At 40.2% G+C, this 21,886-nt stretch overlaps 2 protein-coding genes across 5 annotated transcripts in view; one reads left to right on the top strand and one right to left on the bottom strand.

Annotated features, from left to right (window-relative positions):
• MTTP (microsomal triglyceride transfer protein) overlaps positions 1–9,211 on the top strand; it is a 28,711-nt gene extending 19,500 nt beyond the window's left edge. For both annotated transcript variants that reach the window (XM_080368819.1, XM_080368818.1), the window contains exons 13-18: positions 116–213; positions 315–436; positions 1,212–1,439; positions 6,330–6,454; positions 6,794–6,964; positions 7,588–9,211. In XM_080368819.1, the coding sequence (XP_080224945.1) occupies positions 116–213; positions 315–436; positions 1,212–1,439; positions 6,330–6,454; positions 6,794–6,964; positions 7,588–7,756 (913 nt within the window). In that variant the 3' untranslated portion in view covers positions 7,757–9,211. The remainder of the gene's footprint in view (positions 1–115; positions 214–314; positions 437–1,211; positions 1,440–6,329; positions 6,455–6,793; positions 6,965–7,587) is intronic.
• Positions 1–21,886, bottom strand: part of LOC308055117 (uncharacterized protein C4orf54 homolog) — a 67,633-nt gene that overhangs the window by 3,634 nt on the left and 42,113 nt on the right. For 2 of the 3 annotated variants that reach the window (XR_013924338.1, XR_013924339.1), the window contains exons 2-3: positions 17,854–17,972; positions 8,375–16,513 (exon numbers count right to left, since the gene is read on the bottom strand). The exons of the other annotated variant lie outside the window; for it this stretch is intronic. The gene's annotated coding sequence lies outside the window, so the exon portion shown is untranslated. Of the gene's footprint in view, positions 1–8,374; positions 16,514–17,853; positions 17,973–21,886 lie in introns of those variants that run through there. 3 annotated transcript variants of the gene reach the window in all.

The following is a 21,886-nucleotide window of genomic DNA, read 5'->3' as shown; positions in this document are numbered from 1 at the left end:
GCTACTGGCAAATTCACCCTTTCTCAAATTTGGTATTTCTACAAACAGTAATACCTTTGGTACGGTAACATTTTTGTGTCTCTGTGGTTCGTTTGTTTGTTTATAAATATCACAGCAAAACTGTTCGGCAAGTTCTGAAGGACATGCGTGCTCATAACTATGATCGCTTCTCCAAGATGGGCTCTTCTTCTGCCTACTCTGGCTATATTACACGTATGTAACCATGAAACTGCCTTTTAACCCTGTTTGTATTCCCAAACATTGGATTAATCCACTAGTTTAGTCACAGGTACCTTCTTTCTTTTTTACTTAAGGTGGTCCCGATGTATCATCCACATACAGCCTCGACATTCTCTATTCAGGCTCTGGTATTTTAAGGAGAAGTAATGTGAATATCCGTATTTTTGACAGAAATGCTGAACTTCATGCCAGCCAGGTAACTGCCACACTGTGCATAAAAACTAAGCCAGTAAATGGTCCTCTTATTACAGCTTCTCAATCAATTCATTTACTTAAGACCATAAGGTTTGCTGCACTGGGGAGAGAACAACCAGTAATGGGAAAAAGAAACTCACAAGAGCCAACGAGGCACACCTTTGCCCTAACCAAAAGACAGATGTTTTGTTCTGTATCATATATCAGGTTCTGTCTCTGGTTAAAGCCTATGCTGTTTATCTGATGTAATCAGTAAAAGTTTGATGAGTTTGTAAAATCAAGTCCTGTGTTTCGGATATAACACTGAATAGAAATACAGGGTGAACATCAAATGCACAAATCAAAGAGATTTAAATAAGATGCCTCTGGTTTGGACTTTTTGTAATGTTGGCAAGTACATTAAATGTTATAAACCTAAATTTCTGCAGCACAAAAATTGTGCAGTGGAACGTCTTTGAGGTTTCCTCCCAACTTTGTGGAAAATAGTCATATGAATAAAGGAAAGAATGTTTGAAAGAAAAGCAGGCTTGGGACTGTGATCTGTATGTGGGCAAATTCTGCTTACATCTAAAGGGAAAAAACATGCCATGAGATTATTTTATTTCCCATTTTTCTAGCTGCTCTACCTAGTTCCCTTAAGTCTTAACCTCATACTTTTTCATCCACAACTACATAAATAAGTTACGTTCTTAGACATTAAGAAAATGTGTAGGATTCTTAACAGCCTGGGACGGGCAGAGTTTTTTTGTTGATTTTGTATCACCGTCGCTTCTTAGGTGGTGATTGAAGCTCAAGGTCTGGAGTCCATAATAGCTGCAACTCCTGATGAAGGCGAGGAAAACCTGGACTCCTTTGCTGGCATGTCAGCCATTCTGTTTGATGTCCAACTCAGGCCAGTTACATTTTTCCAAGGGTATGGTGACTTAATGTCTAAAATGCTCTCAGCAACTGGAGATCCCATTAACGTGGTGAAAGGACTTATCCTCCTGACAGATTACTCACAGGTACTAATGGCACACTGTTTGCTTCTTTTTCTGTCTCCTAAGCACAGATTTTCTTTCTTTTCAACGCTGATAAACCTGATCAAAGTTACATAGGGTTCTCTTACTATGGGAGCAATAGAAAAGTCACAGGTATTAAAAAACAGAATAAAATTACATGAAAAGAAATTTAGAAAAAAGTTGAAAACTTGTATCATTTTAGAAAACAAAGTGACACAGAATAAAAGCAAATCCAGCTGAGTTTCCTCTAGAAAATTCATATTGCAATCAGCTATGGCCTCCCCTCACACAATTTCTTGTGATATAGTATTCTCCCATTGGACCACCTAAGTCTTCCTCTTCACAGGCTTTCTAGAGACCATACGTCCAATTTGGCAAGAACTGTCAGGTGCTGCATGAATGCATCACTGGTACTCAAACTTTCCTAGACAGCTAACCTTCAAAGAACAATGCTAAGAGGTCCAAATTTCAAATGCTTGTTACTAGGCAAAACAAGGGATTAAAATGAGGATTACACAGGTTTTATGCAACTGTCACCCCAAATGGTCAGTTAATTTTATGCTTAAATGTAGACTCATATACAAATACAACTGACTACATAATGTATTATTGGAGGACTAAAAACCTAGACATCTCTCTGAAAGTGCAGGACCCACATTTGGGTTGATATTTTTGTGCTTCCTGTGCAAAGATCTCCTTAACCTGTGGATTTAACAGCAGCACTAGCAGCACTCAGCTCACAAAACATCTGCAGGCTCAGATTTTACTTTCTACTTTTCTGCTTTAATTCTTAGCAAAAAAAGATGCCAAAAGCAGATGATGAGAAAATCCACCCTGATCAAAATTACAAACATCCCCTGCATGACAGCTTTCCCCATCCTGAACTCAGCTCAGCCCCTTTGTAACGGTATTGTAAGGCTACAGGGCTTCCCATGGAGTGCACAAATTGGCTAACTAAAGCTCATCCCAACAATGATTTACAGTTCACACGCAGATTATGGGCAAAAACTTTACCATGACCTATTTAACAAACAGACTGCAGAGGTGAGAAAGATGTTCATGTCCAGTCCGGAGTATACAAGCATGGTCTTTACAGAACTAAGTATTTCCAGCTGCTGTGCATGCACCAAGCTCCATACATACCCTGCCCGAATCAGCTGGCTAGGCACCCCAAGAGCTCTGCCAGCCACTGGATTCTCTACTCCTCATCTTTGGAGGAAGAACCTTACAAAATCCTGGGGCACACCAGGGCTCAGACTGCATGCCATTTTTAACAACATCAGGCTGTAAGATTTTCAGACACTGATTGTCTGGAAGCCCAGGCAGCACTGTGATGAGATGGGATCCCCACCCTGCTTTCTCTCTTGTGTTGCCACTATCACAGTTGCTGCCTAAGCTCTTTGGGACTCAAACAGTGGACACAACCAAAAGCGTGTGTTCACAACCAAAAAGGCACTTGCTCTTACCTAGACACTTCACAAAGCCAAAAATTGTTTAATGCACTGTTGAACACAGGTTCAGGCTGAGATGCATTTTAAACACAGTACATCTTTCTAAGAATGGATTTACAGCTACATTCCAGGTCAACAGCACCACCAACACAGTTCTGGCCACACAACCCAGTCAAGGTTCATGGGAAATGCTTTCAACTGTCAAGTGCCTGAACTGTGATTACAACTGTACCAGTAAACACTGTCAGAATGGAAGTGTGAATGGTGTAATACTGGAACTGAGGAAAAACAGTGCAAGAGAGCAAGAATTAATCTAGCTTCTTGGTAGTTGAGTACTACCTCCACTTTCCCTGGCCAGCATGAACAGTCCTTGCCCAGAACATAAGCCCCTTTTTTTCATGCTGTTGACCACCAAGCCAAACATGGATTTATCTTCTTTCAAAGAAGAAGAACAGGCATGCGAAACAGTTCTCATTCTATGATACTGAAACTCAGTGTGCCACAGCTGGCTGCAGTGTGATTTCAGAACAGGCAAAAAACAAATGTGAGATACAGATAGCGCAGTTGAGATCAAACATCAAAAGGATAGCTTGGAAGCCAAGACTGGAACTTAAAAATAGGGCAACTGAATTGTTAGAAAAGAACGTATGTATCCGAGTTGCAATTTTTGCATTGGTGCAGCCTGATTTTGAGAAAAGTGATTTTAAAATATTAGAAAAGTTTTGCTCCCCTATTGCTTTTTATAAGGATCTTTTTGCATAGAAAGACCAAAACTGAGTTGCTCTCAAAAGTTCTGTCAAATCTCCTAAATAACTCCCTCCCTGGAAAATAGCTTCCTTTCATTAATTTTTCAGCTGAAGTAATTGCAATAGGCACGTTTTGGAGAGGTGATTCCTAAGTTGGTAATATTTCTTCTGAAGCTTACACTCCTGCCCCGCACCATTTGTAACATCTTTTCTCACATAACTCCACAAACTGAAATCAGAGTGTACTTTACAGCCATTGCAAGTTCTGACAGTGTTGTTTGAGGGCTAAGAATAACGGTCCAGAAGTTATAAATTCCCTCTATAAAATAAACAGCTCTCATAAAACAGTTTTTGAGACTCCTAAGTCACCTGCATTAAAGTTCAGTAGTGTTAGTATTTCTCCTAGGCAGCACACCTGCCAGAAGCACAGAGAAATTAAATACTGTAATAATAGGTCAGAGAAACTATTTGAAAGCCAGACCCCAGTGGAAGATAGCCAGTTCCAGAAGAAGTGCCCGCTTCAGCCATCTCTGCATTGCATTACAGTAACACTGCCAGCACAGTACCAAAAGAAACTATATTTTATTGAAACATAGCATGTTTCAGCATTTTAAACGGTAGCAAACTACCTATTCTGATCGTTTGGGATCACATTTTCCACTGCAAATGGCACACAAAGCTCAAGATAGGAAGGGAAAGGAAAATACTGCGCCTGAGGAGGCTGGGTCTCTGCGATTTACACCTCCCATCAGCTTGGATTGGATTTGCAGGAGGCGAAGGACAGGACTGAGCTCTAAATAAGGAAATAGATGAGCTAGTAAAACAGAAGACAAGTGCTCCCTAGCTGCTTTGCTGGTTTCAGTGACAAACCTGACTTAATTCTAGGTAGCCTTTAAAGCCTTAAACTGTGCAGCCATTGCAAACCAAGCCTACTCTAATATTATTAAGTGCAATCTGACAATGCATCTAAAAATATCTGCTCCTCTGGTTTTGTGTACGTGTCTCTGCCAGATTGTATACTGTTACCTCCTTGCTCATTAACCCACCCAATTAAGTCCCGATTAAAAGTGAAGTATAATCAAGTAAAACAAGCTTTGTCTCCACACCTAAACAGACTGACAAGGGAAGTATTCCTTGGCCCACTGCAGTCAGTAGAAAAACTCCCTTTGATTTCAGAAAGAAATCAAATTCTAATTTGATTTCAACAATTCCAACTCATTATTTTTACCTTGGCGAAAATAAGAAATCAGAGCATAATGTGACCACACTTGCTGGGGGCATGCTGCGTTTATAAGTCACAGCGAGTCCACTGCATTCTTACATGAAATCTCAAGCCCACTTCAGCAGCAACTGACTGCCAAGTTGGTTCTGCCAAGAAGATTGTTCCAGAGTTTTTCTTATTTGCTCTATAAGGTGAATATGTATGGGTTTATGTATATTATTATTACGCCATTATATACTATATCTACTGACTGAAATGGGCCAATAATATACATTATGTATATGTATATTATTACGCCAACCTAATAATCCAAGTTCTTGATTATGGCAGGAAAACTTGAATGCTCTGAATAAAAACCTCCCCTAATATTGCTTCTTGCTATAGGGATTAGCAAGCCAGAGAGTCTCTGCTTGTTTCTTTCTTAAATCTTGAGACAGAATTAGTTGAAACCACTGGGCTACTGAATTGCTAAGAAGAGAATAGAGACTTTTAAGGTGCCTGGTCATCAAAAAGGGGAAGGAAGTTGCATATTCACACATCCTACAAATGCCTGCAGCATTACAGGTGCTGAGAATATCACAGGCACAGAAACCCGGGAGGAGAGGCAATACCAGCTGGGAGAGAGGAGGTCCTGTACACAAGGAACAAGATCAAAATAAACTTTTCCCAAATTAACAGTTCTTTTAAAACAGTGAATTAATCCGTTAGTTCTTAGGGAAGCAGGACAACTACATAAAGATCGCCAAGCTGAGTGAACCTTACAATCTTGGCTGTGTGTCAAAACTTAAAAGTAATGTCATGAGCCTGAGCTATATTATCACTTCCGAAACAGACTCCACGTGATCTGTTTCCAGTCCAGCCATAGAGGTTTCAAGAAGCCATGAACACACTTGACAGCTGATGGAAAATGCAATAAATGCAAATTCACAGGGGCAATTAAGGCACATTAGTTTGTGAGTTTCGCCACCCAGACACTGAAGACATAATTACTGCCATATGGTGAGGTCAGAGCCATTACCCACTGCAAAACTGCTTGCAGCACTTTGCATCCTACTGGCAGTACAGGGCTGCCTTTGGGTGTGCAGAAGAAGCCACAATGCACTGCACCATTGCTGGGGCTCCAGCATGGAATTTAATCTGATTTAGCTAGACTGCCAGCAGAGCCTCCATGAAGCTTGCATGGCAGATCTTGGGAGACAGAGACCATGATATTCCTTGCAGTGATACTCCTTGCAGAAATTAATGCCAGCTGGCACACAGGGGAGAGGGGAAAGCACCTTGCCTTAGCTTCATCCCATTTTCTAAGGAGCAAGATACCTCAGGGGTGTTTTGTCCATCCCTTCAGAAAAGCCCTCTATTCCTTTTTGTTCCTGCAAATGACAAGCAGCATGATCACAGCGCAGAAGGGAGTGAGGAAACCACTGAGGTCTGCAGTCAGTAATGGGGGGATACCTGTGCTTTCTGATGCCTCTAGGAGATTCAGCTGCAGTCCGGGCCAAGGGCCAGCGTGGAGTTCCTGGGTGGCCTGGCTATCGACATCTCAGGAGGGATGGAGTTCAGCCTGTGGTACAGGGAATCCAAAACCAACGTCAAGAACCGGTGAGATACTCCCCAGCACATGCTGTAGCTGTGGTCTATAGAAAGCTCAGGCTCCAGAGCCCTGATAGCATCATTGAGAAGAATTTAAATATAAAAGACCTCGCAAATAAGTTAAAATTGTAACGGTTATGTGCAAGGGAGAACATTTGTGCTCCTTTTTTCCTTTCCATTTGGTTATTACCAGTTCACACTGGTCTCACCTGAATTTATATACCTTTACTTGAAGAACAGGCTCCTTTGAGGGCAGTTTTTATGTATGGGTGGTAGAACTGCTTGCAGTTTAATTTCGTCTTTCTTTATGAGTTTTTAATTAATTGTAATGCCTGAATTTATCTGCAGGGTAACCATGTTTATAGCTGGTAACACTGAAGTGGATTCCTTCTTTGTAAAAACTGGTATGGAAACCACTTTGGAAGTAGAAACAGCATTAGACTTCATCTCCACGGTGCAGTTTTCACAGTACCCATTTTTAGTCTGTATGCAGATGGACAGAGTTGAGTCTCCATTCAGGTAAGAACTAAGAGCACACAATTTCTGAGGCATCCTTCCAGCCAGCTGCTGAATCTGGAGCTTTTTGGTGTTCACAGCCACAAGAGATTAACAACAGAGGCCAACTTTCAGCCTAATTGCCTTTTTTTTTTTCTTGCCTAATTTTTGCCTAATTGCCAGCCAGTTTTCAGCCTAATAAAATGCCATATTTTATTAAGTCACCAACTTTCCTGAAGGCTAAACAACTGTGCAATAAGGTAAAAAAAGATGCTTTCCAGTAGCCAAAGACTAGTAATTGCATTGCCATGTGAGAAGCGGGGTTTACTACTCCTCCTAATCCCTATTTGCTAAGACATAAGGGTAGTAACATTTGCAGAGCCTGTGCCAGATTTCCATTCAGGCTTTTCTGATCCAGAAGATGGTAAGCCTGAGAAGAATGGATGAAGTTGAGGATCTTCAGAAAATCCTAAGAAAACAGTATCTGTTATTCTGCAGATACTAGAACATCTTCCGATTGTACCTACAGGTTGTGGAAGTGTAATCTTATCTGGATGTAAAGTGTTTATCTCTCTCTAGCCTCACCCACAGGGTACAGATTTTGCACAAATTTGCTAATGCCAGACCACCACGTTGTGTCTTTACAGGCGTTATGTGACTAAGTATGAAAGTCTACCATCTGGCAGACGGTACACTGCAAGGAGAGGGAAAGCAGAACTGTTGGCAGGTAATGAATACCCTCTCCATCAAGAAAATTCCAACATGTGCAGGAAGGTTTTCGACGCAAAGTCTGATTCCTCCAGCAACTGGTTTTGAAATGAGCACCTGAGCTTCTGCTGTCCTGAATCCATGGCTCCCTCAATGACTTAGGCTTGTACATACCGTACCAACTTGGAGCTTGATCTTGCAAACTGCAGTTAATGGGAAATTTGCCATTGGTTTCAACAAGCCAGGATCAAACTCTCAGTGCTTGCACAGTGTTTACATATTAACCTATATTTAAGACTTTTGTATAAAAACAAGCCAAGGCAAGTAAAGACCAATTTGGTAGTATTCCATGCACTCCCTTCAGGGTGGTGCTAGTTCTTTATTTTCACTTTTTTTGTGCCAAACGCAAAAATAGTCCCTCATTTTTCTTTGTTGGGGAGTATTGAAGTCCATGTTTTTGACATGCAGTAAGAACAATTATGATGTACAAAGAATGATTATTTATGAACATATTTTAAAGTATTTAGGTATTTTAGGCCTATGACTAATCCTTACTCAAATATTCAAGTACAATTAACATCTAAATAGGACCATGAATTCCTGCTTACTCAGTATTGCCTGTTTACAAAAAAGCAGGGTTTATTTTACAAGATTTTAAAATATTTTTCCCTTTTTTAAGCAGTAAGAGCTTGGTTATTATTATTTATCTTTTGGGGGTTTATATTAACTGCTATAGTTAAATATAATTGATTAAAAATGTGTGGTAACATTTCCAGAAGTACTTACAGTTCCCTTAATTCTGAAATTCAGAAATCAGTGGTATAATTTCTGTAGTTATCACCATCAGCAGAGTTAAGCCAACACTGGTTGCTCTTCAAGTTTGGCTCCTAAAAATTTGTGTCCCTGTGTGTAATCAAGGCAGGTGTATTTCAAAAAATGAGCATCCACTAAGGCAATTCTGAACTATTATGAAGGAAAAGGTCCTGAAAGAAATCCATTTTGAATGCACAGTCTAGCAAAGCCTGCACAGAGCCAGAATAGTTTCTTCTAAGTAAGTTAGGCTCATATTTCAATGCAAAAAAATTAATCATTATTCATACAAGTCCTCTGATTAAAATACTTACACCTTTTTGCTCGTTCAAGCAGTGTCTTCATAGGAACTGTGTAAAAAAAAAACCCAAACCCAACATTTTACATTTATAACAGCATTGCAGATTAAGAAAGAATATAGTTCAGCTTAGCTCATATCTTGACATGATCCATCTGATTTAATTTTATACAACAAAGTGGGTGAGTTCTGGTCACAAAAATGTGAAATAAAAAGCCAGGAACAACTGTTCTTCAAAAAACCAAAAACCAGGTGGGAAAAACTCGACTGCCACAAAAAAAAAAAAAATTACAAGAATAAAAAAAAAATACAAATTCTTTTCTGTTGTGAAAAACCAATAGTGCAGAAATTGCAAAAATCAAACTATCAATGGGATGAAACAGACTGGTGGTTGTCTTTCCTGAAAATGCTGACACACTTGTAGTCAAAGAATAAATAAAACAGGTAAAAATACAGTGTGAAAAACGTTGGTTTTCTTTTCACTCTTGGTTTTTGTCTGTTCCCTTCTTGGTTGGGAAAGCCTTTCATTGGGCAAGGAATGGTGTTGATAGGGGCAAGAGAAACCATGTAATTCACCACCACACAGGAACCAATAACGTAACTTGAACACCTGTCACAGCACTCTCCAAACTATCAGGCTGTGACAGGGTCTTTTTACCACTTCATACCAGCATACTCTTCATACAGTCCCTCAGCTGCCTTCACCTCATCCAGTACATGTGTTCTCTCTGCTTCTTCCTCGGCTGCTCTCTCTTCATTGGCTCTCAATCACTGAACAGAATCAGCCAAAGCTGCACCTTATCTACATCAGCCAACCCACCGCCCCTGAAACCAACCCACAGATGTATATTATCAATGCTAATTAACCCAGCTTCATTCCTCTACAAACACTCACTTGTCCTAGGCTCTCCTTCTAGTCAGGAGGCAGAGGTATCTCCATCTGGCGTAGAGCCCAAGCAGGATGCACCACATGCTGGAGGTGCCTGCCTAAATCCTCTGCCCAAAGGAAAGGTAAGACCTAGGTGCCCCTCTTCAGTGGCAACACTCACCAGAAATGAGAGGCCAGTGATACCAACACTGCTGGCAGTGACACCAGCCTCTAGGATAACATGGCTAGCCTTGCTAGAAAACCTGCTCCTGATTCTCAGCCTTAAATGCTCTTTCACTCTTCCGCTGAAGATTTTACACAACACTCCATCCCCAGGCATTCCTCCTCCCTCAAAAAGGGGCAGTTTCTCCTTCCTCCCTTCCAAGCCTCCTCTCCCACTCCCCAAACACAGCCATTCTTCTTTCATCAAGGCTCCCACAAAGCTGTCTCTTTTCCTCAACATCCACGCTCAAAGCCTGCACCCTCTATTTTTTAGACACTGTTTGATACCTCCACTACTGTTTTAGGAACTGAAACTGAAGACAAGCTTTTGTATTTGTTATTAATGCTTGGTATTTGTATCATATAAGACAAAAATAAGAGCTAAGTATTCACACACCTAGGAAGAGGCAGTCTCCTCCTGCAGTGATATGACACCCTAAGCATAGAAGGTGGACAAAGAGTGGCACAAAGAATAGCTATCATCACTATTTCACTTGTAGGGAACTGAGATATCATCAGATGATGACCTCAATCCATATCCTAATTTGCATTAACAATCTGCCAGGCTCGCCCATGACTTCACAACCCAAAATCAGAATAAAAAGGTTCTAGATAATGCAATTTCTATCGGTATGGTCTCTCTCTGATATCAGCAATCCCACTGCAATGCTCACCCCCTCTCAAATCTGTCAATTCTAAGAGCTTTCTGAATGTGTGCCTATAAAACAGGGCCCTTTGGCACATAAAACAATGTACTATCGGTGCTCACTTTTAAAAAAGCGTAACATATTTTCCGATTACAAAAGATAAACTGGCTGTTGCCGAGTATCTGCCCAACACCACCAGGTGTGCTTCTCTTTCAAGTGAAATGCAGAGGTCTGTTTAACATAAATACATCAAGTCTCCCAGAGATACTGATCTGTGTCTTTTGCTTTTTTTATTTACTCATCAGGTAAGCTTGTTGAGGAAAATTGTGTGCTCACCTGCACTTTTGAAAACCAGTCTTTCAGAATGGGACAACCAGCCTGTAATAAGGGCAATTCTGGGGCTTCCACATATTTGCCAACATCCCTTGAAACTAAATCAAACAGAACCTCTGAGGCCAACGTTGCTCCTTTAGAAGTGATACATGTCCTTTGGATACCCCCTGGTATCACAGCAATACACTTGCATCTGAAGCCATCTGACCCTAACAGCTGGACATAATGGGGATTCCAGAAGGGGTTTAGTCCAACAGCTGGGTAATGGAAGGCCATGGCTTCCTTATGTGGGCTCCATAGCTACAGAAACAACAAAACTGACAATCTTCTAAAAATAAGGTGAAATTAATATATTGCTTAAGCCTGCATTTGAAGTGAAAACACACTCAGGGTTACAACCAAAGCAAACACTATGAGCATTTATCAAATCAGGGGAGGTTAATCACAAATGTGCAACATACATCTTTAATGATGGCTATTATATGTACTTTTAAATAATCAGCAATGGTTGCAATTAAGCAGTAATTCATGTGTGAAACGTAGAGAAGCAAATGAATGCTCAGTCCTTTCTAACCAGAAGCCACAGAAAGAACAATGCAATGATAATCCAGCTAACTCCAAAAAACAACCAACCTGCAAGAGATTCTGAAGTTTTCCCCTTAAAATTTCAAAGAGTGCTAGTTTTTAAAGAGTATTTTTCATATATGCTTAAAAAATATTCAAATTTCAGGATTCAGTTTCTCACTTCTAAACATATCCTGGTGCAGAAAGCACAAGGAAATATAAAGATCAATGGTCTGGAATGCAGATCTCCTCACAAGGTTATGAAGTAAGCCATCAGTGCAATACAGATTAGCAGATATGGGGACCAAACATCTTTATTTTGTAACATTTGGCCATAAAATGCTGGTAAAACGCATCATTTCCTACCAATAATGGATACCAACCAGTGCTGCGTGGGTATAATTAAGCATGATCTCAGAATAGCCTGCAATCACACTGACAACATCTTCCTTTCCCTTTGTTAGTGGGAACAAGATTATAATTTTAATTATTTTACTTTTAATAAAATTAATTTATACTCAGTGAAAGGTGCAGGAGTTAACACACATGCAACAACTTGTAAAATACTTAGCCCAGTTTTCCAATGAATACATGTTACTTATAAATTCAACTCTGACTTAATGAGAGCATCTTCTAGAGAATTTGTCTGGCTACACCTCACAGAAGGAACTGCAGTCTTTAAATACGGACATGTTTTAGGAGTTACAAGCCCATGTAATGCATGCTGCACTTGTATCTTACAACACAGGAGGATTTGTTAAAAATAGCAAAATAAAGAGAAGTCCTGATTCTGCAAGGTTTTTAATCACATTTTCAACTTGAACTGTGTGCCTTGTCCAGCAGAGGTCAATGGAAAGCAGGGCAGTGGCTGAGCTGGGCTGGCAGCCACTATTCTGCAGTATTAGGTTCACATTTGGTAACTGGATGATAGGTTCCTCAAAAACAAAACAGCTGGATAGACTAGGGATACAGTTTGGGTTTGGCAAGCAGATTACATGTTCTCAATAGCAACAATCCAAGATGACAGCAATCCTAAATAGTTGCCTTTTCTTTCTTTTCTTTTTTTTTTTAAAGTGGTTTGTTTTATCCTGGATAGCTTGCTCACATCTGACATCAGGAAATTATCTGCTTCTCATTTTGCTTTGTTCCCACTCCTGAAAAAAAGTGCTGCATTTCTAACTTTTGGTCTCATTCCTACCAGTGATGTTTTAAAGACTATTTAGAAACTCATAAGATTTTTTTCCAGCAATCCTTGAAAATCCCAGATAATTCCACCTGAATTTTCAGTTTAATTTAAGGTATCCTAAGAAACCCTCTCACTTTAATTTCAGTGGATTCTTGTAGTGTAAGGTGCATCGCTGTTGGACAAACACTGGCTGCAAGACTGGACCCCTTAGGGGAAGGTGAGAGGCCATGTCTGTCACTGCATTTAATTTTCACCTCTCTTTTGTAGAGGTTTCAGCTTAAAATGTCCACCTACTGTGAGAAACCAGCAGTGCTGTGAAGAGCTCATTGCAGAGGTCCACTGAAATAAGGCTCCCGGAGCTGTTCTTGGAGAAAAGTAAAGGACCAGTTCCCAAATTTTCCTGTTGACAACGCCAGGTCCTTTTGCAATTTCCAGCTTCTCTAGTTTGAACAAAGTGATCTAAGGCCTTTTTCTCTGCTCCACACACCCACTATTAATTTGGTTCTGTTGTGGTCATCCTTTGATCTCCTGTGGCCACCCAGCTTGTTCTCATGAAGCTAAGGCTGTCTGGCTGTGTTGTCCCCCAGTTCATTCCCCCCTTTTCCTAATTCTTCCTTTCAATATCTATTCTCCTTCCACTTGTGTTTGGGGTCTGCCAATTAATCCATTTGTATCTCTGTATCGGAATCACTAACTATACACAGGCAGTGAAGTCACTGACAATATCTATGCTAAACGCAGTGCTAAGGTACCAATTTCAAAGAACCCAGAAAGAGAGAGAGAATGTCACAAGCACCAAACCACTGTTTTACCAGGAAACTTGTGTTTCCAATAAGGTAGGAAGACTGTGTAGCCATGTCTTGGAAAAATACGGCCATCTTCATGTTGTATTACTTGCAGATAAATAATGAGGTGGGCATCTCTTTTCCTTTAAGCATCTAGGGCACGTGATTAAAAAGAAGATCATTATAATATGCCACTTACATACTGAAAACTGAGAAGTGAAAGCATTCTTTTAAAATGCAAACATAATCTTTCCATTTTCAAGTCCATTACGTGATTTTTTGGTGTTTGACTCGTGCCTTTTTAAACATTTGGACTTCACTTAACATCAGAAAGCTACTCAATCTCCATTAGGGTAGAAGGAACCCAGGAAAGCAGCAAAAGGCTTTTCCTAGCAATAATTCAAGCAATACTGCTATCCACTAACAAAGTAACACTATTTTTGATTGTATCGCAGTATTTCACAAAATAACACAGAATGAGCAGAAAAAAGTTATTCACTCCATCAATGCTCTCTCTAAACATTAAAACAGAGATGCAGTTCTTTGGATACCCAAACCCATACACCAGTCAAAGTTAGCACACTGAAACTGGGAAGTTCTTCTTTCATTTAAGTTGTATCTAGGAAAAAAAATAATCAAAGCAAGTCAAATGAAGCAATGGCCCCAACTTCCCTTTGTCCTAAGAGGGCAGAATAAACAGTGAGATCAGGTCAGAAAGAGACTTACAACAAGGCACAAACTTGGAGAGGCTCTGAGTGCAGGGTTTTAGATCTGCTCTCCGGTGAAATCTTCTGTTAGTGTTTACACATTGAACCAAGCAATGCCTCTGTTATCACTTGTTCTGTGCAACAGTGAAGATAATTTGCAAACACAGGACCAAGCAGGGAACTGCAGGCTTACTTGCAGTGTGTCTTTTACTGAAAAATACATTTTATTTATCCTAACATTCAAAAAAAAAAAAAAAACCAACATAATACAAATGCTAACTCATTCAGTTACAAACTTTGGTACTCAGTGGTTTCAGACAGTCCATTCTCACATGGTCGTGACATACTGAAGCACTCCCGACGTGCAACACGCTGCTAGTGCAATTCTCAGAGTGACTCCGCTGTCCTTCAATCCCAGGCTCATGGCATTCTATAGCGGGATCACTTCAGGCTTCGGCTACACACTTGCCACAGTGTCATCGACGCTGAGAGCAGATCAAAGAGTCCATTTTCTTCAGTTATGTATCTTTTTTTATTTCCCCCCCACACAGGCAACAGTCATCAACACAATGTGTTCACAGCATTTTCCCCTTTGCCTTGTAGCCCACCGCTCTCATCAGACATACCACCCACATCCTCTTAGCAATCATTATCCTTACTTCACATTTGCGCTTTTAAATATCTTTACACTGATAACCCACCCACCCACCCTTAAAAAAAGGGAGGAAAAAGAAAAAAATAAAAAAATAAGAAGAAAAAAAAACAAACAAAAAAAGGGGAAAGAAACACAAGCATTTTTAAAGTATGTGTTCTCAGGTAGCCACAAGTTAATGGTAATTCATAAGCATAAGGAATGACACTTTGGCCATCAACACTAGAGAATAAAGGTAGCTTTGAATGCAGACAAGGGAAAAAAAAAAACAACCCCACACAACCCATAAATACATTTTAAATCATTCATCAAGTGATTCACCAAGGATTAAACTTAACTGAGTGAAACCAACCCTGCTGCAAAAGACCAGAAGAACATCCATGCATCACTCCAGTCCCACTCAAACTTTTAATTGGATTCTGACCTAAACCACATGGAAGTGTCTGGCTGGCTGTTGCAGCCCCCGAACCCTGACAGCAGGGCTGGGAGGGAACTCGAGTGGTACACAGGATTTTGCTCTGCTTTGCACACAAGGTGAATTTCAGCTGTAACATACTATGACTGCACCATGAAACATATAATACTAGCAGCTTGTGAACCCTGACACGGAGGGCTTGACTCTAATCCAAGATATGTGGTTACACATCACCCCATTGGCTGGAGAAATCACCACTAGGTATACATGGAGGAGCACCATATTACTGGACTTTTTTCTGGCAACCTTTTGTGGTATTATCTGCTGGGTCAAGCTAAACGCAAGCCCAGAGCTCCAGTCTTACTCATATAAAGTGAAAAACCTGGGACTCGGGTCTGCAAGGCACTCAGTGCTCTGGGCCAAGTTCAGCAAAGCGTTGCATTGATGGGTAAAAAAAAAAAAAAAAAAAAAAAAAATTGCGCTTCCACTGAAGTTCCCAGGAATCTGCTTAGGTATCTGAAGTTAGAGATGCATGTGAAGGCTTTGCTGGACTAGGTCTGTGAAGCGAAGCTCCTTGCAAAACTGACCCCTTGATGCAAACATGGAGTCTCTTTAGTAATAGACAAAGTTAAGCAAACACTGTTTGACATTAGGATTGACACATTCCACTGAAGAAATCTCCCCTGAGAAAAAAAATAGCTGTTGGTATTGCCTCATTTCATTGCTTTCACCTCCACAGGCAGTTAAAAACTGCAAAATTTTCCTCCAACAAATACATGTTGAAATCCTGGGCACTTATTTTCTACACATTTTTTTCCTTTCAAGTACACTGAGTGAAACTGTAAACCCTGAGTTTGTGTGTGCAAACCTGTATCTTGTAAACTGCAACGTGAAACTTTGCTCTGAGCACCGATATAGAAAAAGATAGGACAGAAACATTTTTAAACATGGATGCTAGTATTATAATGTACATACCATACACATGTATGTCACAGTGGACAATCTGCTCTGGTACCTGCACTGTCCTGCAGTCCGAAGTACTGTTTTGTTTAACACCAATACTCCAGGTCGTAGCATCTACAGACTTATCAGTCATGAAAACAGCGAAGAAGCATTCATTTTCTTTAAGAGGCATTCAGCCCAAATCCCAGTGTGAAGTTAAAGCTTCTGACTATAGACTGCATAACTGAAGAGCACAGGGATTAAGCTTAAATGCTATATGCTCTAGCTGGGCACGCCAAGCTCTTTACAAAGGGTTAGAATAATACTTTTTCATTGGATTTCCACAACGATGAAGATAAATGAGAAGACATATTAAATCACTCACTATCTGTATACTTGCAGTGCATTTCATCCTGAGGGCAATTTCAATTTGTGCCTGTAAACAAATAAATTGCATTGAAATACAATTTCACAAATATGGTTAAGACAGTTGTAGTTGTAGCTGAGTTTTCTGTATCTTGTGAGTTACTCAGGAAAATGAAAACCTAGGGCTTTCTTTAAGAATGGAAAACCCCGAAACTTCCTTAGCAGCAGGAAACATTGAGAACAGATGCAGGAAAATCCTATCTTGTGGGCAAATGCTTACATTCAGACTTTCAGGTTTTGCATGTAGATTTTAAATTTCTAACCTGTTACCAGTTATCTTACATTTATTGGCTTCCCAAAGTGCTTAACTGAACTGAAATTCTGGGCAGGGAAAACACTATTGGAGTTTAGTTTTACTGTCATGACAACAATTCTCTTTTGCTGAGACAAACTGCTGGCAACAAAAGAATCAGAGTTCAACACACGGACATATGTGTCACTGTATCTTGAGTGATCTTATTTTATATTTTCTTGTTCAAAAGAGAAATATTTTCTTAGCAAATACAGATGGTGTGGATATAGCCCTCAGATAAACTTGCCAAACAACAGCTACAGAAATGACTGCATGTTACTGGGGCTGTAACATCAGAAAACTCCTCTCACAGGGGAATCACTAGGATTAGGTTTTCAGCAATGTTGCAACTTAAGGAAGAATAGACTGCAGTCTTAAAGAAAAATAAATGCTGTTCTCTCCATTACAACCAGGATCTAAAAAATATTACATTCAATTTCTGGCTTTCCAGTACTTAAACACTGTCATAATTAACGCAACTTGTGATGATTAACACAGTACCGAGGAGCAAACAAAAAAGAAAGCAATCAAATGTGTTTTCTGACATTTACACAATCTGTTTTGAAACATGCCAAAAAATAAACACTAAAGATAATCCTAAAATGACAGATCTCTCCGTTTGAAATTCCAGGTGCAGAAGTATAGAGTACAAAATAGACATCTGATTGCAAATAGTCACCGAAACCTATGGGGAAGACCCTCATTTAACTGCAATGGGAGGGACCCGAGGGCTTTAAAGAGTTGGGCTGCACTGGACCATCACAACACATTCCAGGGACCTGAATGAAGCTGTGCATCGGTCACATTCCAGGGACCTGAATGAAGCTGTGCATCGGTCCACACCAAAACACTGCTGCATTTACACCCTGTGTTTTACAAACTGCTGTAGTGGCACTACTGCTGCTAGCCACCAGCACAGAAGCAACTCCTAAAGCAGACTGGCTTCAATATAAAAACAACTTTGCAGAAAACAATGCAGTAATTTAGTGTTGCTCGCATAATTAAAGTTATGCATACTCCACAACTGGGGGGTATATAGGAGAAAACAAGAAACTTACACACTTGTTTTGTATGATGAAGCAAAAAAAATGAGAAAACTGTAGCAGTTTTTAGGATGAATGTTTAGAGTTACCAAGTATATTTCAGATTAAAGGAGCGTGATTCTTCTTCCTTACCCCTGTAAAAAAAACCACAACAACAACAACAAAAACAAACAGAAAGGCATCATTAATAAAAAGTGGATTGTTAGAGAGCTGCCACAATCATTTGAGCAATCCTTACTACTCCAAAGAAGTGCACAGGATCTCCTTTGCTGTCACACTATTCTTGCTAATTTCCTAAGCTACTCCCAAGAATCAGACAATAGCACCTGACTTTTTAATCCAAGACAGTGGTCAGGCAGACTTATTTTTTGAGCAAACTGATCCTTGCTGCTCAATGTCTGAAACGTGTAGTGCCTTACAATCCTGTGGTTTCCCATGGACTGGCCCTGGGGAACCCCACACACATAGGTGGAAAGAGGGCAAAGAAATCCATCCAGGATTTAAGTGATCCATCCACTTAAGTTACAGATCTGAGCACTTTACCAACACAGCATCCAGCACGGCATACATAAGCAAAATTGAAACAATGTGTAATCATGTGCTCCAAGGAGTTAAGACCTAAATACTGTCTCAGGAAAGCATCCTAGGACAGAAAAGTCATTAAGTTCACCGTTAACTTTTATTGGTATCAAGCTTAAGCGCTATTTAAACATCTCCTAAGTAGCTACGGATTTGAACACAAGTTCATGCTTATCTCCATTTGTAGACTGATTTACTAGAACTAATACTGCAGGCCTTTTAGTTCTTGGAATATTCCTGTAATTCCCACGAAAATTGGATGGATGCTTTACTAAATTCTCAACGAAGGCATCAGCATAAGTAAATTCTACATACTGCATATTTAAACTGACTGTCTGACCTAACGTAGACTATACATTCTGCTGAACAGGACACAACTAAAACAGAGTTTTAAAATATCAATTTATGAGCCTTTAAAAAATCATTCATATATGCTATCCACACAAAAGTAATTTTTAAAGGCAGACAGATTGTCTGATGGCAAGTAGGAAGAAACACAACTAATAGGTAAATTTGCATACTTTGGTGACAGAACTGCTTACATTTGATTTAGCCTACTCTCACCACAAGAATAAATACCCCATGCATTCCTGTAACAATAAGGTGGCTTCAGTTTAGGCACATGTTTGAACAAAGCAAGGAAAAACGCTCTTCTAATACAGGCAGTACAATTTACTACAGTTACTTTCTACTGTGCTACATGTTATTTTCTCATTTATTTACCTAACACAAGGCAGAAACTGCCCAGAGTATAATGTGGGAACAGATACAAAAGTTAAAAACACACATTCAGGATGGGAATGAGCTCCCTTAAGTCAGTCTGCTCACTACAGGTTGGCGCTGTCTAGGTTTGGATGCAAGACTGCAGATTGGCAAGTTCAGTAGAATGGAAAACTAGCATCATTGGGTTTTTTTCATATGAAGGAAGAAGTACAGCAGGCAATAACTACATTGCTAAAAGCTCACCAACTACTGTAAGCAAAGAAGAGGAGGGAGGAAAGCAACCTCATGATATCTCTCAGAAACACGTACATATTCTCCAATACTTGCTGTATATCAAAAATGTAAGAGTTGTTCAGAAATGTCATCTTAGATTTTGCCAGAATCCAAATTGATAGGATCCATTTCACTCAGTGATCATGCAGAAAACAGCACCAGCCAAGGAAAGAAAAGATGGAAGAGCTGCAGATGTGCAGAGGATTCAGTGCCAACAGTGCCACAGGTACCACAGCACCACTAGAGCTTCAAGTCAGCTCTATCATGCTGATCTCCAAGAGATGACAGAGACCAAGATGGAGAACTTCTTGACATGGTGACACAGTTTGTGAATGAAGATGTGAAAAAAAAATAAGAATAAAGAAGGGAGGATGATATTATGTGCAGTGCAGAAAGAAATACAGGAGTGGAAAGAAAGAACATTCATTCAGTTTATTTTGGCTAGTAAATAAAAGGGACCTGAAAGGACAGTATTTTGTTCAAATCCCATGGTCGTGTGATGTAATCTGGCTGGTTTAAAATCCATTTTAGGATTTGCACAGCATCGCTGCAATCAATAAAAACCCCTGATCTGATGTGAAAGCAATTGGAATTAAAAAAATGATCAACAGTTCACCCTCCAGTTCATATGAAATTACACTCCTGTTCTTGGCAGGGGAAAAACTACCCCAAGCAAACAAACACTTTAAATTAGGAAGAGAAAAACAGAAGACATACAGCAAAAGAAAGGGAAAGGAAAAAAAGCAGATAATAAAAGAAGAGAAAACATTATCCACAGGATCATTAAAGTTATGTAGGTAAATGAAAATGCTAAGTAGATGCAAGGAGAGAACAGAATAACAGGAAGAAGCCTACAGATGCAATTCCCCTCGGGCATATACCTCATTTTCCACTGAGAGCTATATGAATAACTGAAGTCTGATGACAAGCTAGACATGTCTTGCAGCATGCAATTAAAATGATTTGGTTTACTGACTCTCAGAACAGATTGAGAAACCCCTCACACTGCATCCATTATACACCAGCAGGACACCTACCTCAGCGGGTCTGAGACGGCAGGGAGGGGGCAGCCCTGTCTGTGTTAGACAACACGCATCTTGGCATCATTAACAGTAAAAGGTGAAAGTCTTCAAACTGCTGAATGACTTTCTGTAACGAGTATGCAAGTTTTTGCATCACTAGTCTTTGGGGGCAGCTTTCACACCTGTGTTGCAATGGTAGCGCTCCAACATAACACAAAAAGGCAGAGCATTGATGCAGTTATTAACTTAACCAATGAGAAAGCAATCTGCTGAGAGAATCGCCCATCTCAACGATGCACCAGGCATCACAGGCAAACCAGCTGCATGACACGGCAGGATAACCCCCTGGGAAACAAAGGGTAAATCACATTAGGAAAAATGATGGGTTTCGCTTTTAAAGAGAAATATAATAGTAGCTAGAGCTTTTCATTTAAATAGCTGCTGTAAGATAGAAATACATGCACTATATACCACACCTTTTCAAAAACATCAAGTCACTAAACTGAAATCTAAAAAATTCCTTGTGCTAGCAGTCTGAATTCAGCCTATAGACCAAATGGAAACATGTATGTTTTGCCATTTTATCTAGATACTCTATCAAGACTTTACTGACAGAATCAACTCAAGCAGCACAGCAGAGCCCAACTTCAATGAGTACTGTCCTGAGTGGCTCCATAAGGACCAATGACAACAATTTCATTTATATCCAGGACAAAAGAATGGCACTTTCACGACAAAGTATTTACAAGCAGAGAAGAAGTAAGTATATGAATCACTTCAGTAAGGTTTCATTCAACAAATAATCTACCATGCAGCAGTAGGTGATGCCAACTAAAAGAACTATGGAAGCAAAAATAGACAACCCAAATGCTGGAAGAAAAAACTAACCCTCAAACATGTAACTGAACAAAACTCAGTGCAAACTAGTGACAAACCCAAACCTCTGGCTGTTGCCGCTCTTTCTCTTTGCCTCTTGATACACACCAAGAACAAACCTCATGAGTCTTTGGTAAGTCACGAAAAGACTTTGGTAGCTCTGCCCAATACTGCACTTGATAAAGATGTATGTTGTTATGCAAGAGGCAAAAGGACCAGCAACACCCATCCTGAAGGCACTTTTTAAAACAAAATGCCATCATTCCTTTATTATTTTGTGCAAGACATCCCGCACTGCGGTTTTGATGCGTGCTGTACATCCAGTCCCATGCCCTGCTCCTGGCTCTGCACGTGCATCCTCTAGTTGGGAGGCTGGCCCTGGGTTACAGGCCCAGGTAACCAGACATGGCAGGACTGTGGCAGGCCAGACTCAGGGTAGCAGTGTGAAATCGTGATTTGCAGTGGTGCCCGCAGGCTCTGCTGGAGCCCTCCTGCAGTGCAGGCAGCTGTGGGTGCTGCTGCTCCTGCCAGCAGCCCCATGGTACCAGGGGAGCACACCAGGGCTCACCCCACGT

This window comes from Falco punctatus (genome assembly GCF_963210335.1).
Source record: "Falco punctatus genome assembly, chromosome: 1".
In the NCBI taxonomy this organism is placed as follows: domain Eukaryota; kingdom Metazoa; phylum Chordata; class Aves; order Falconiformes; family Falconidae; genus Falco; species Falco punctatus.
This window is presented reverse-complemented; position numbering and strand designations above follow the sequence as displayed.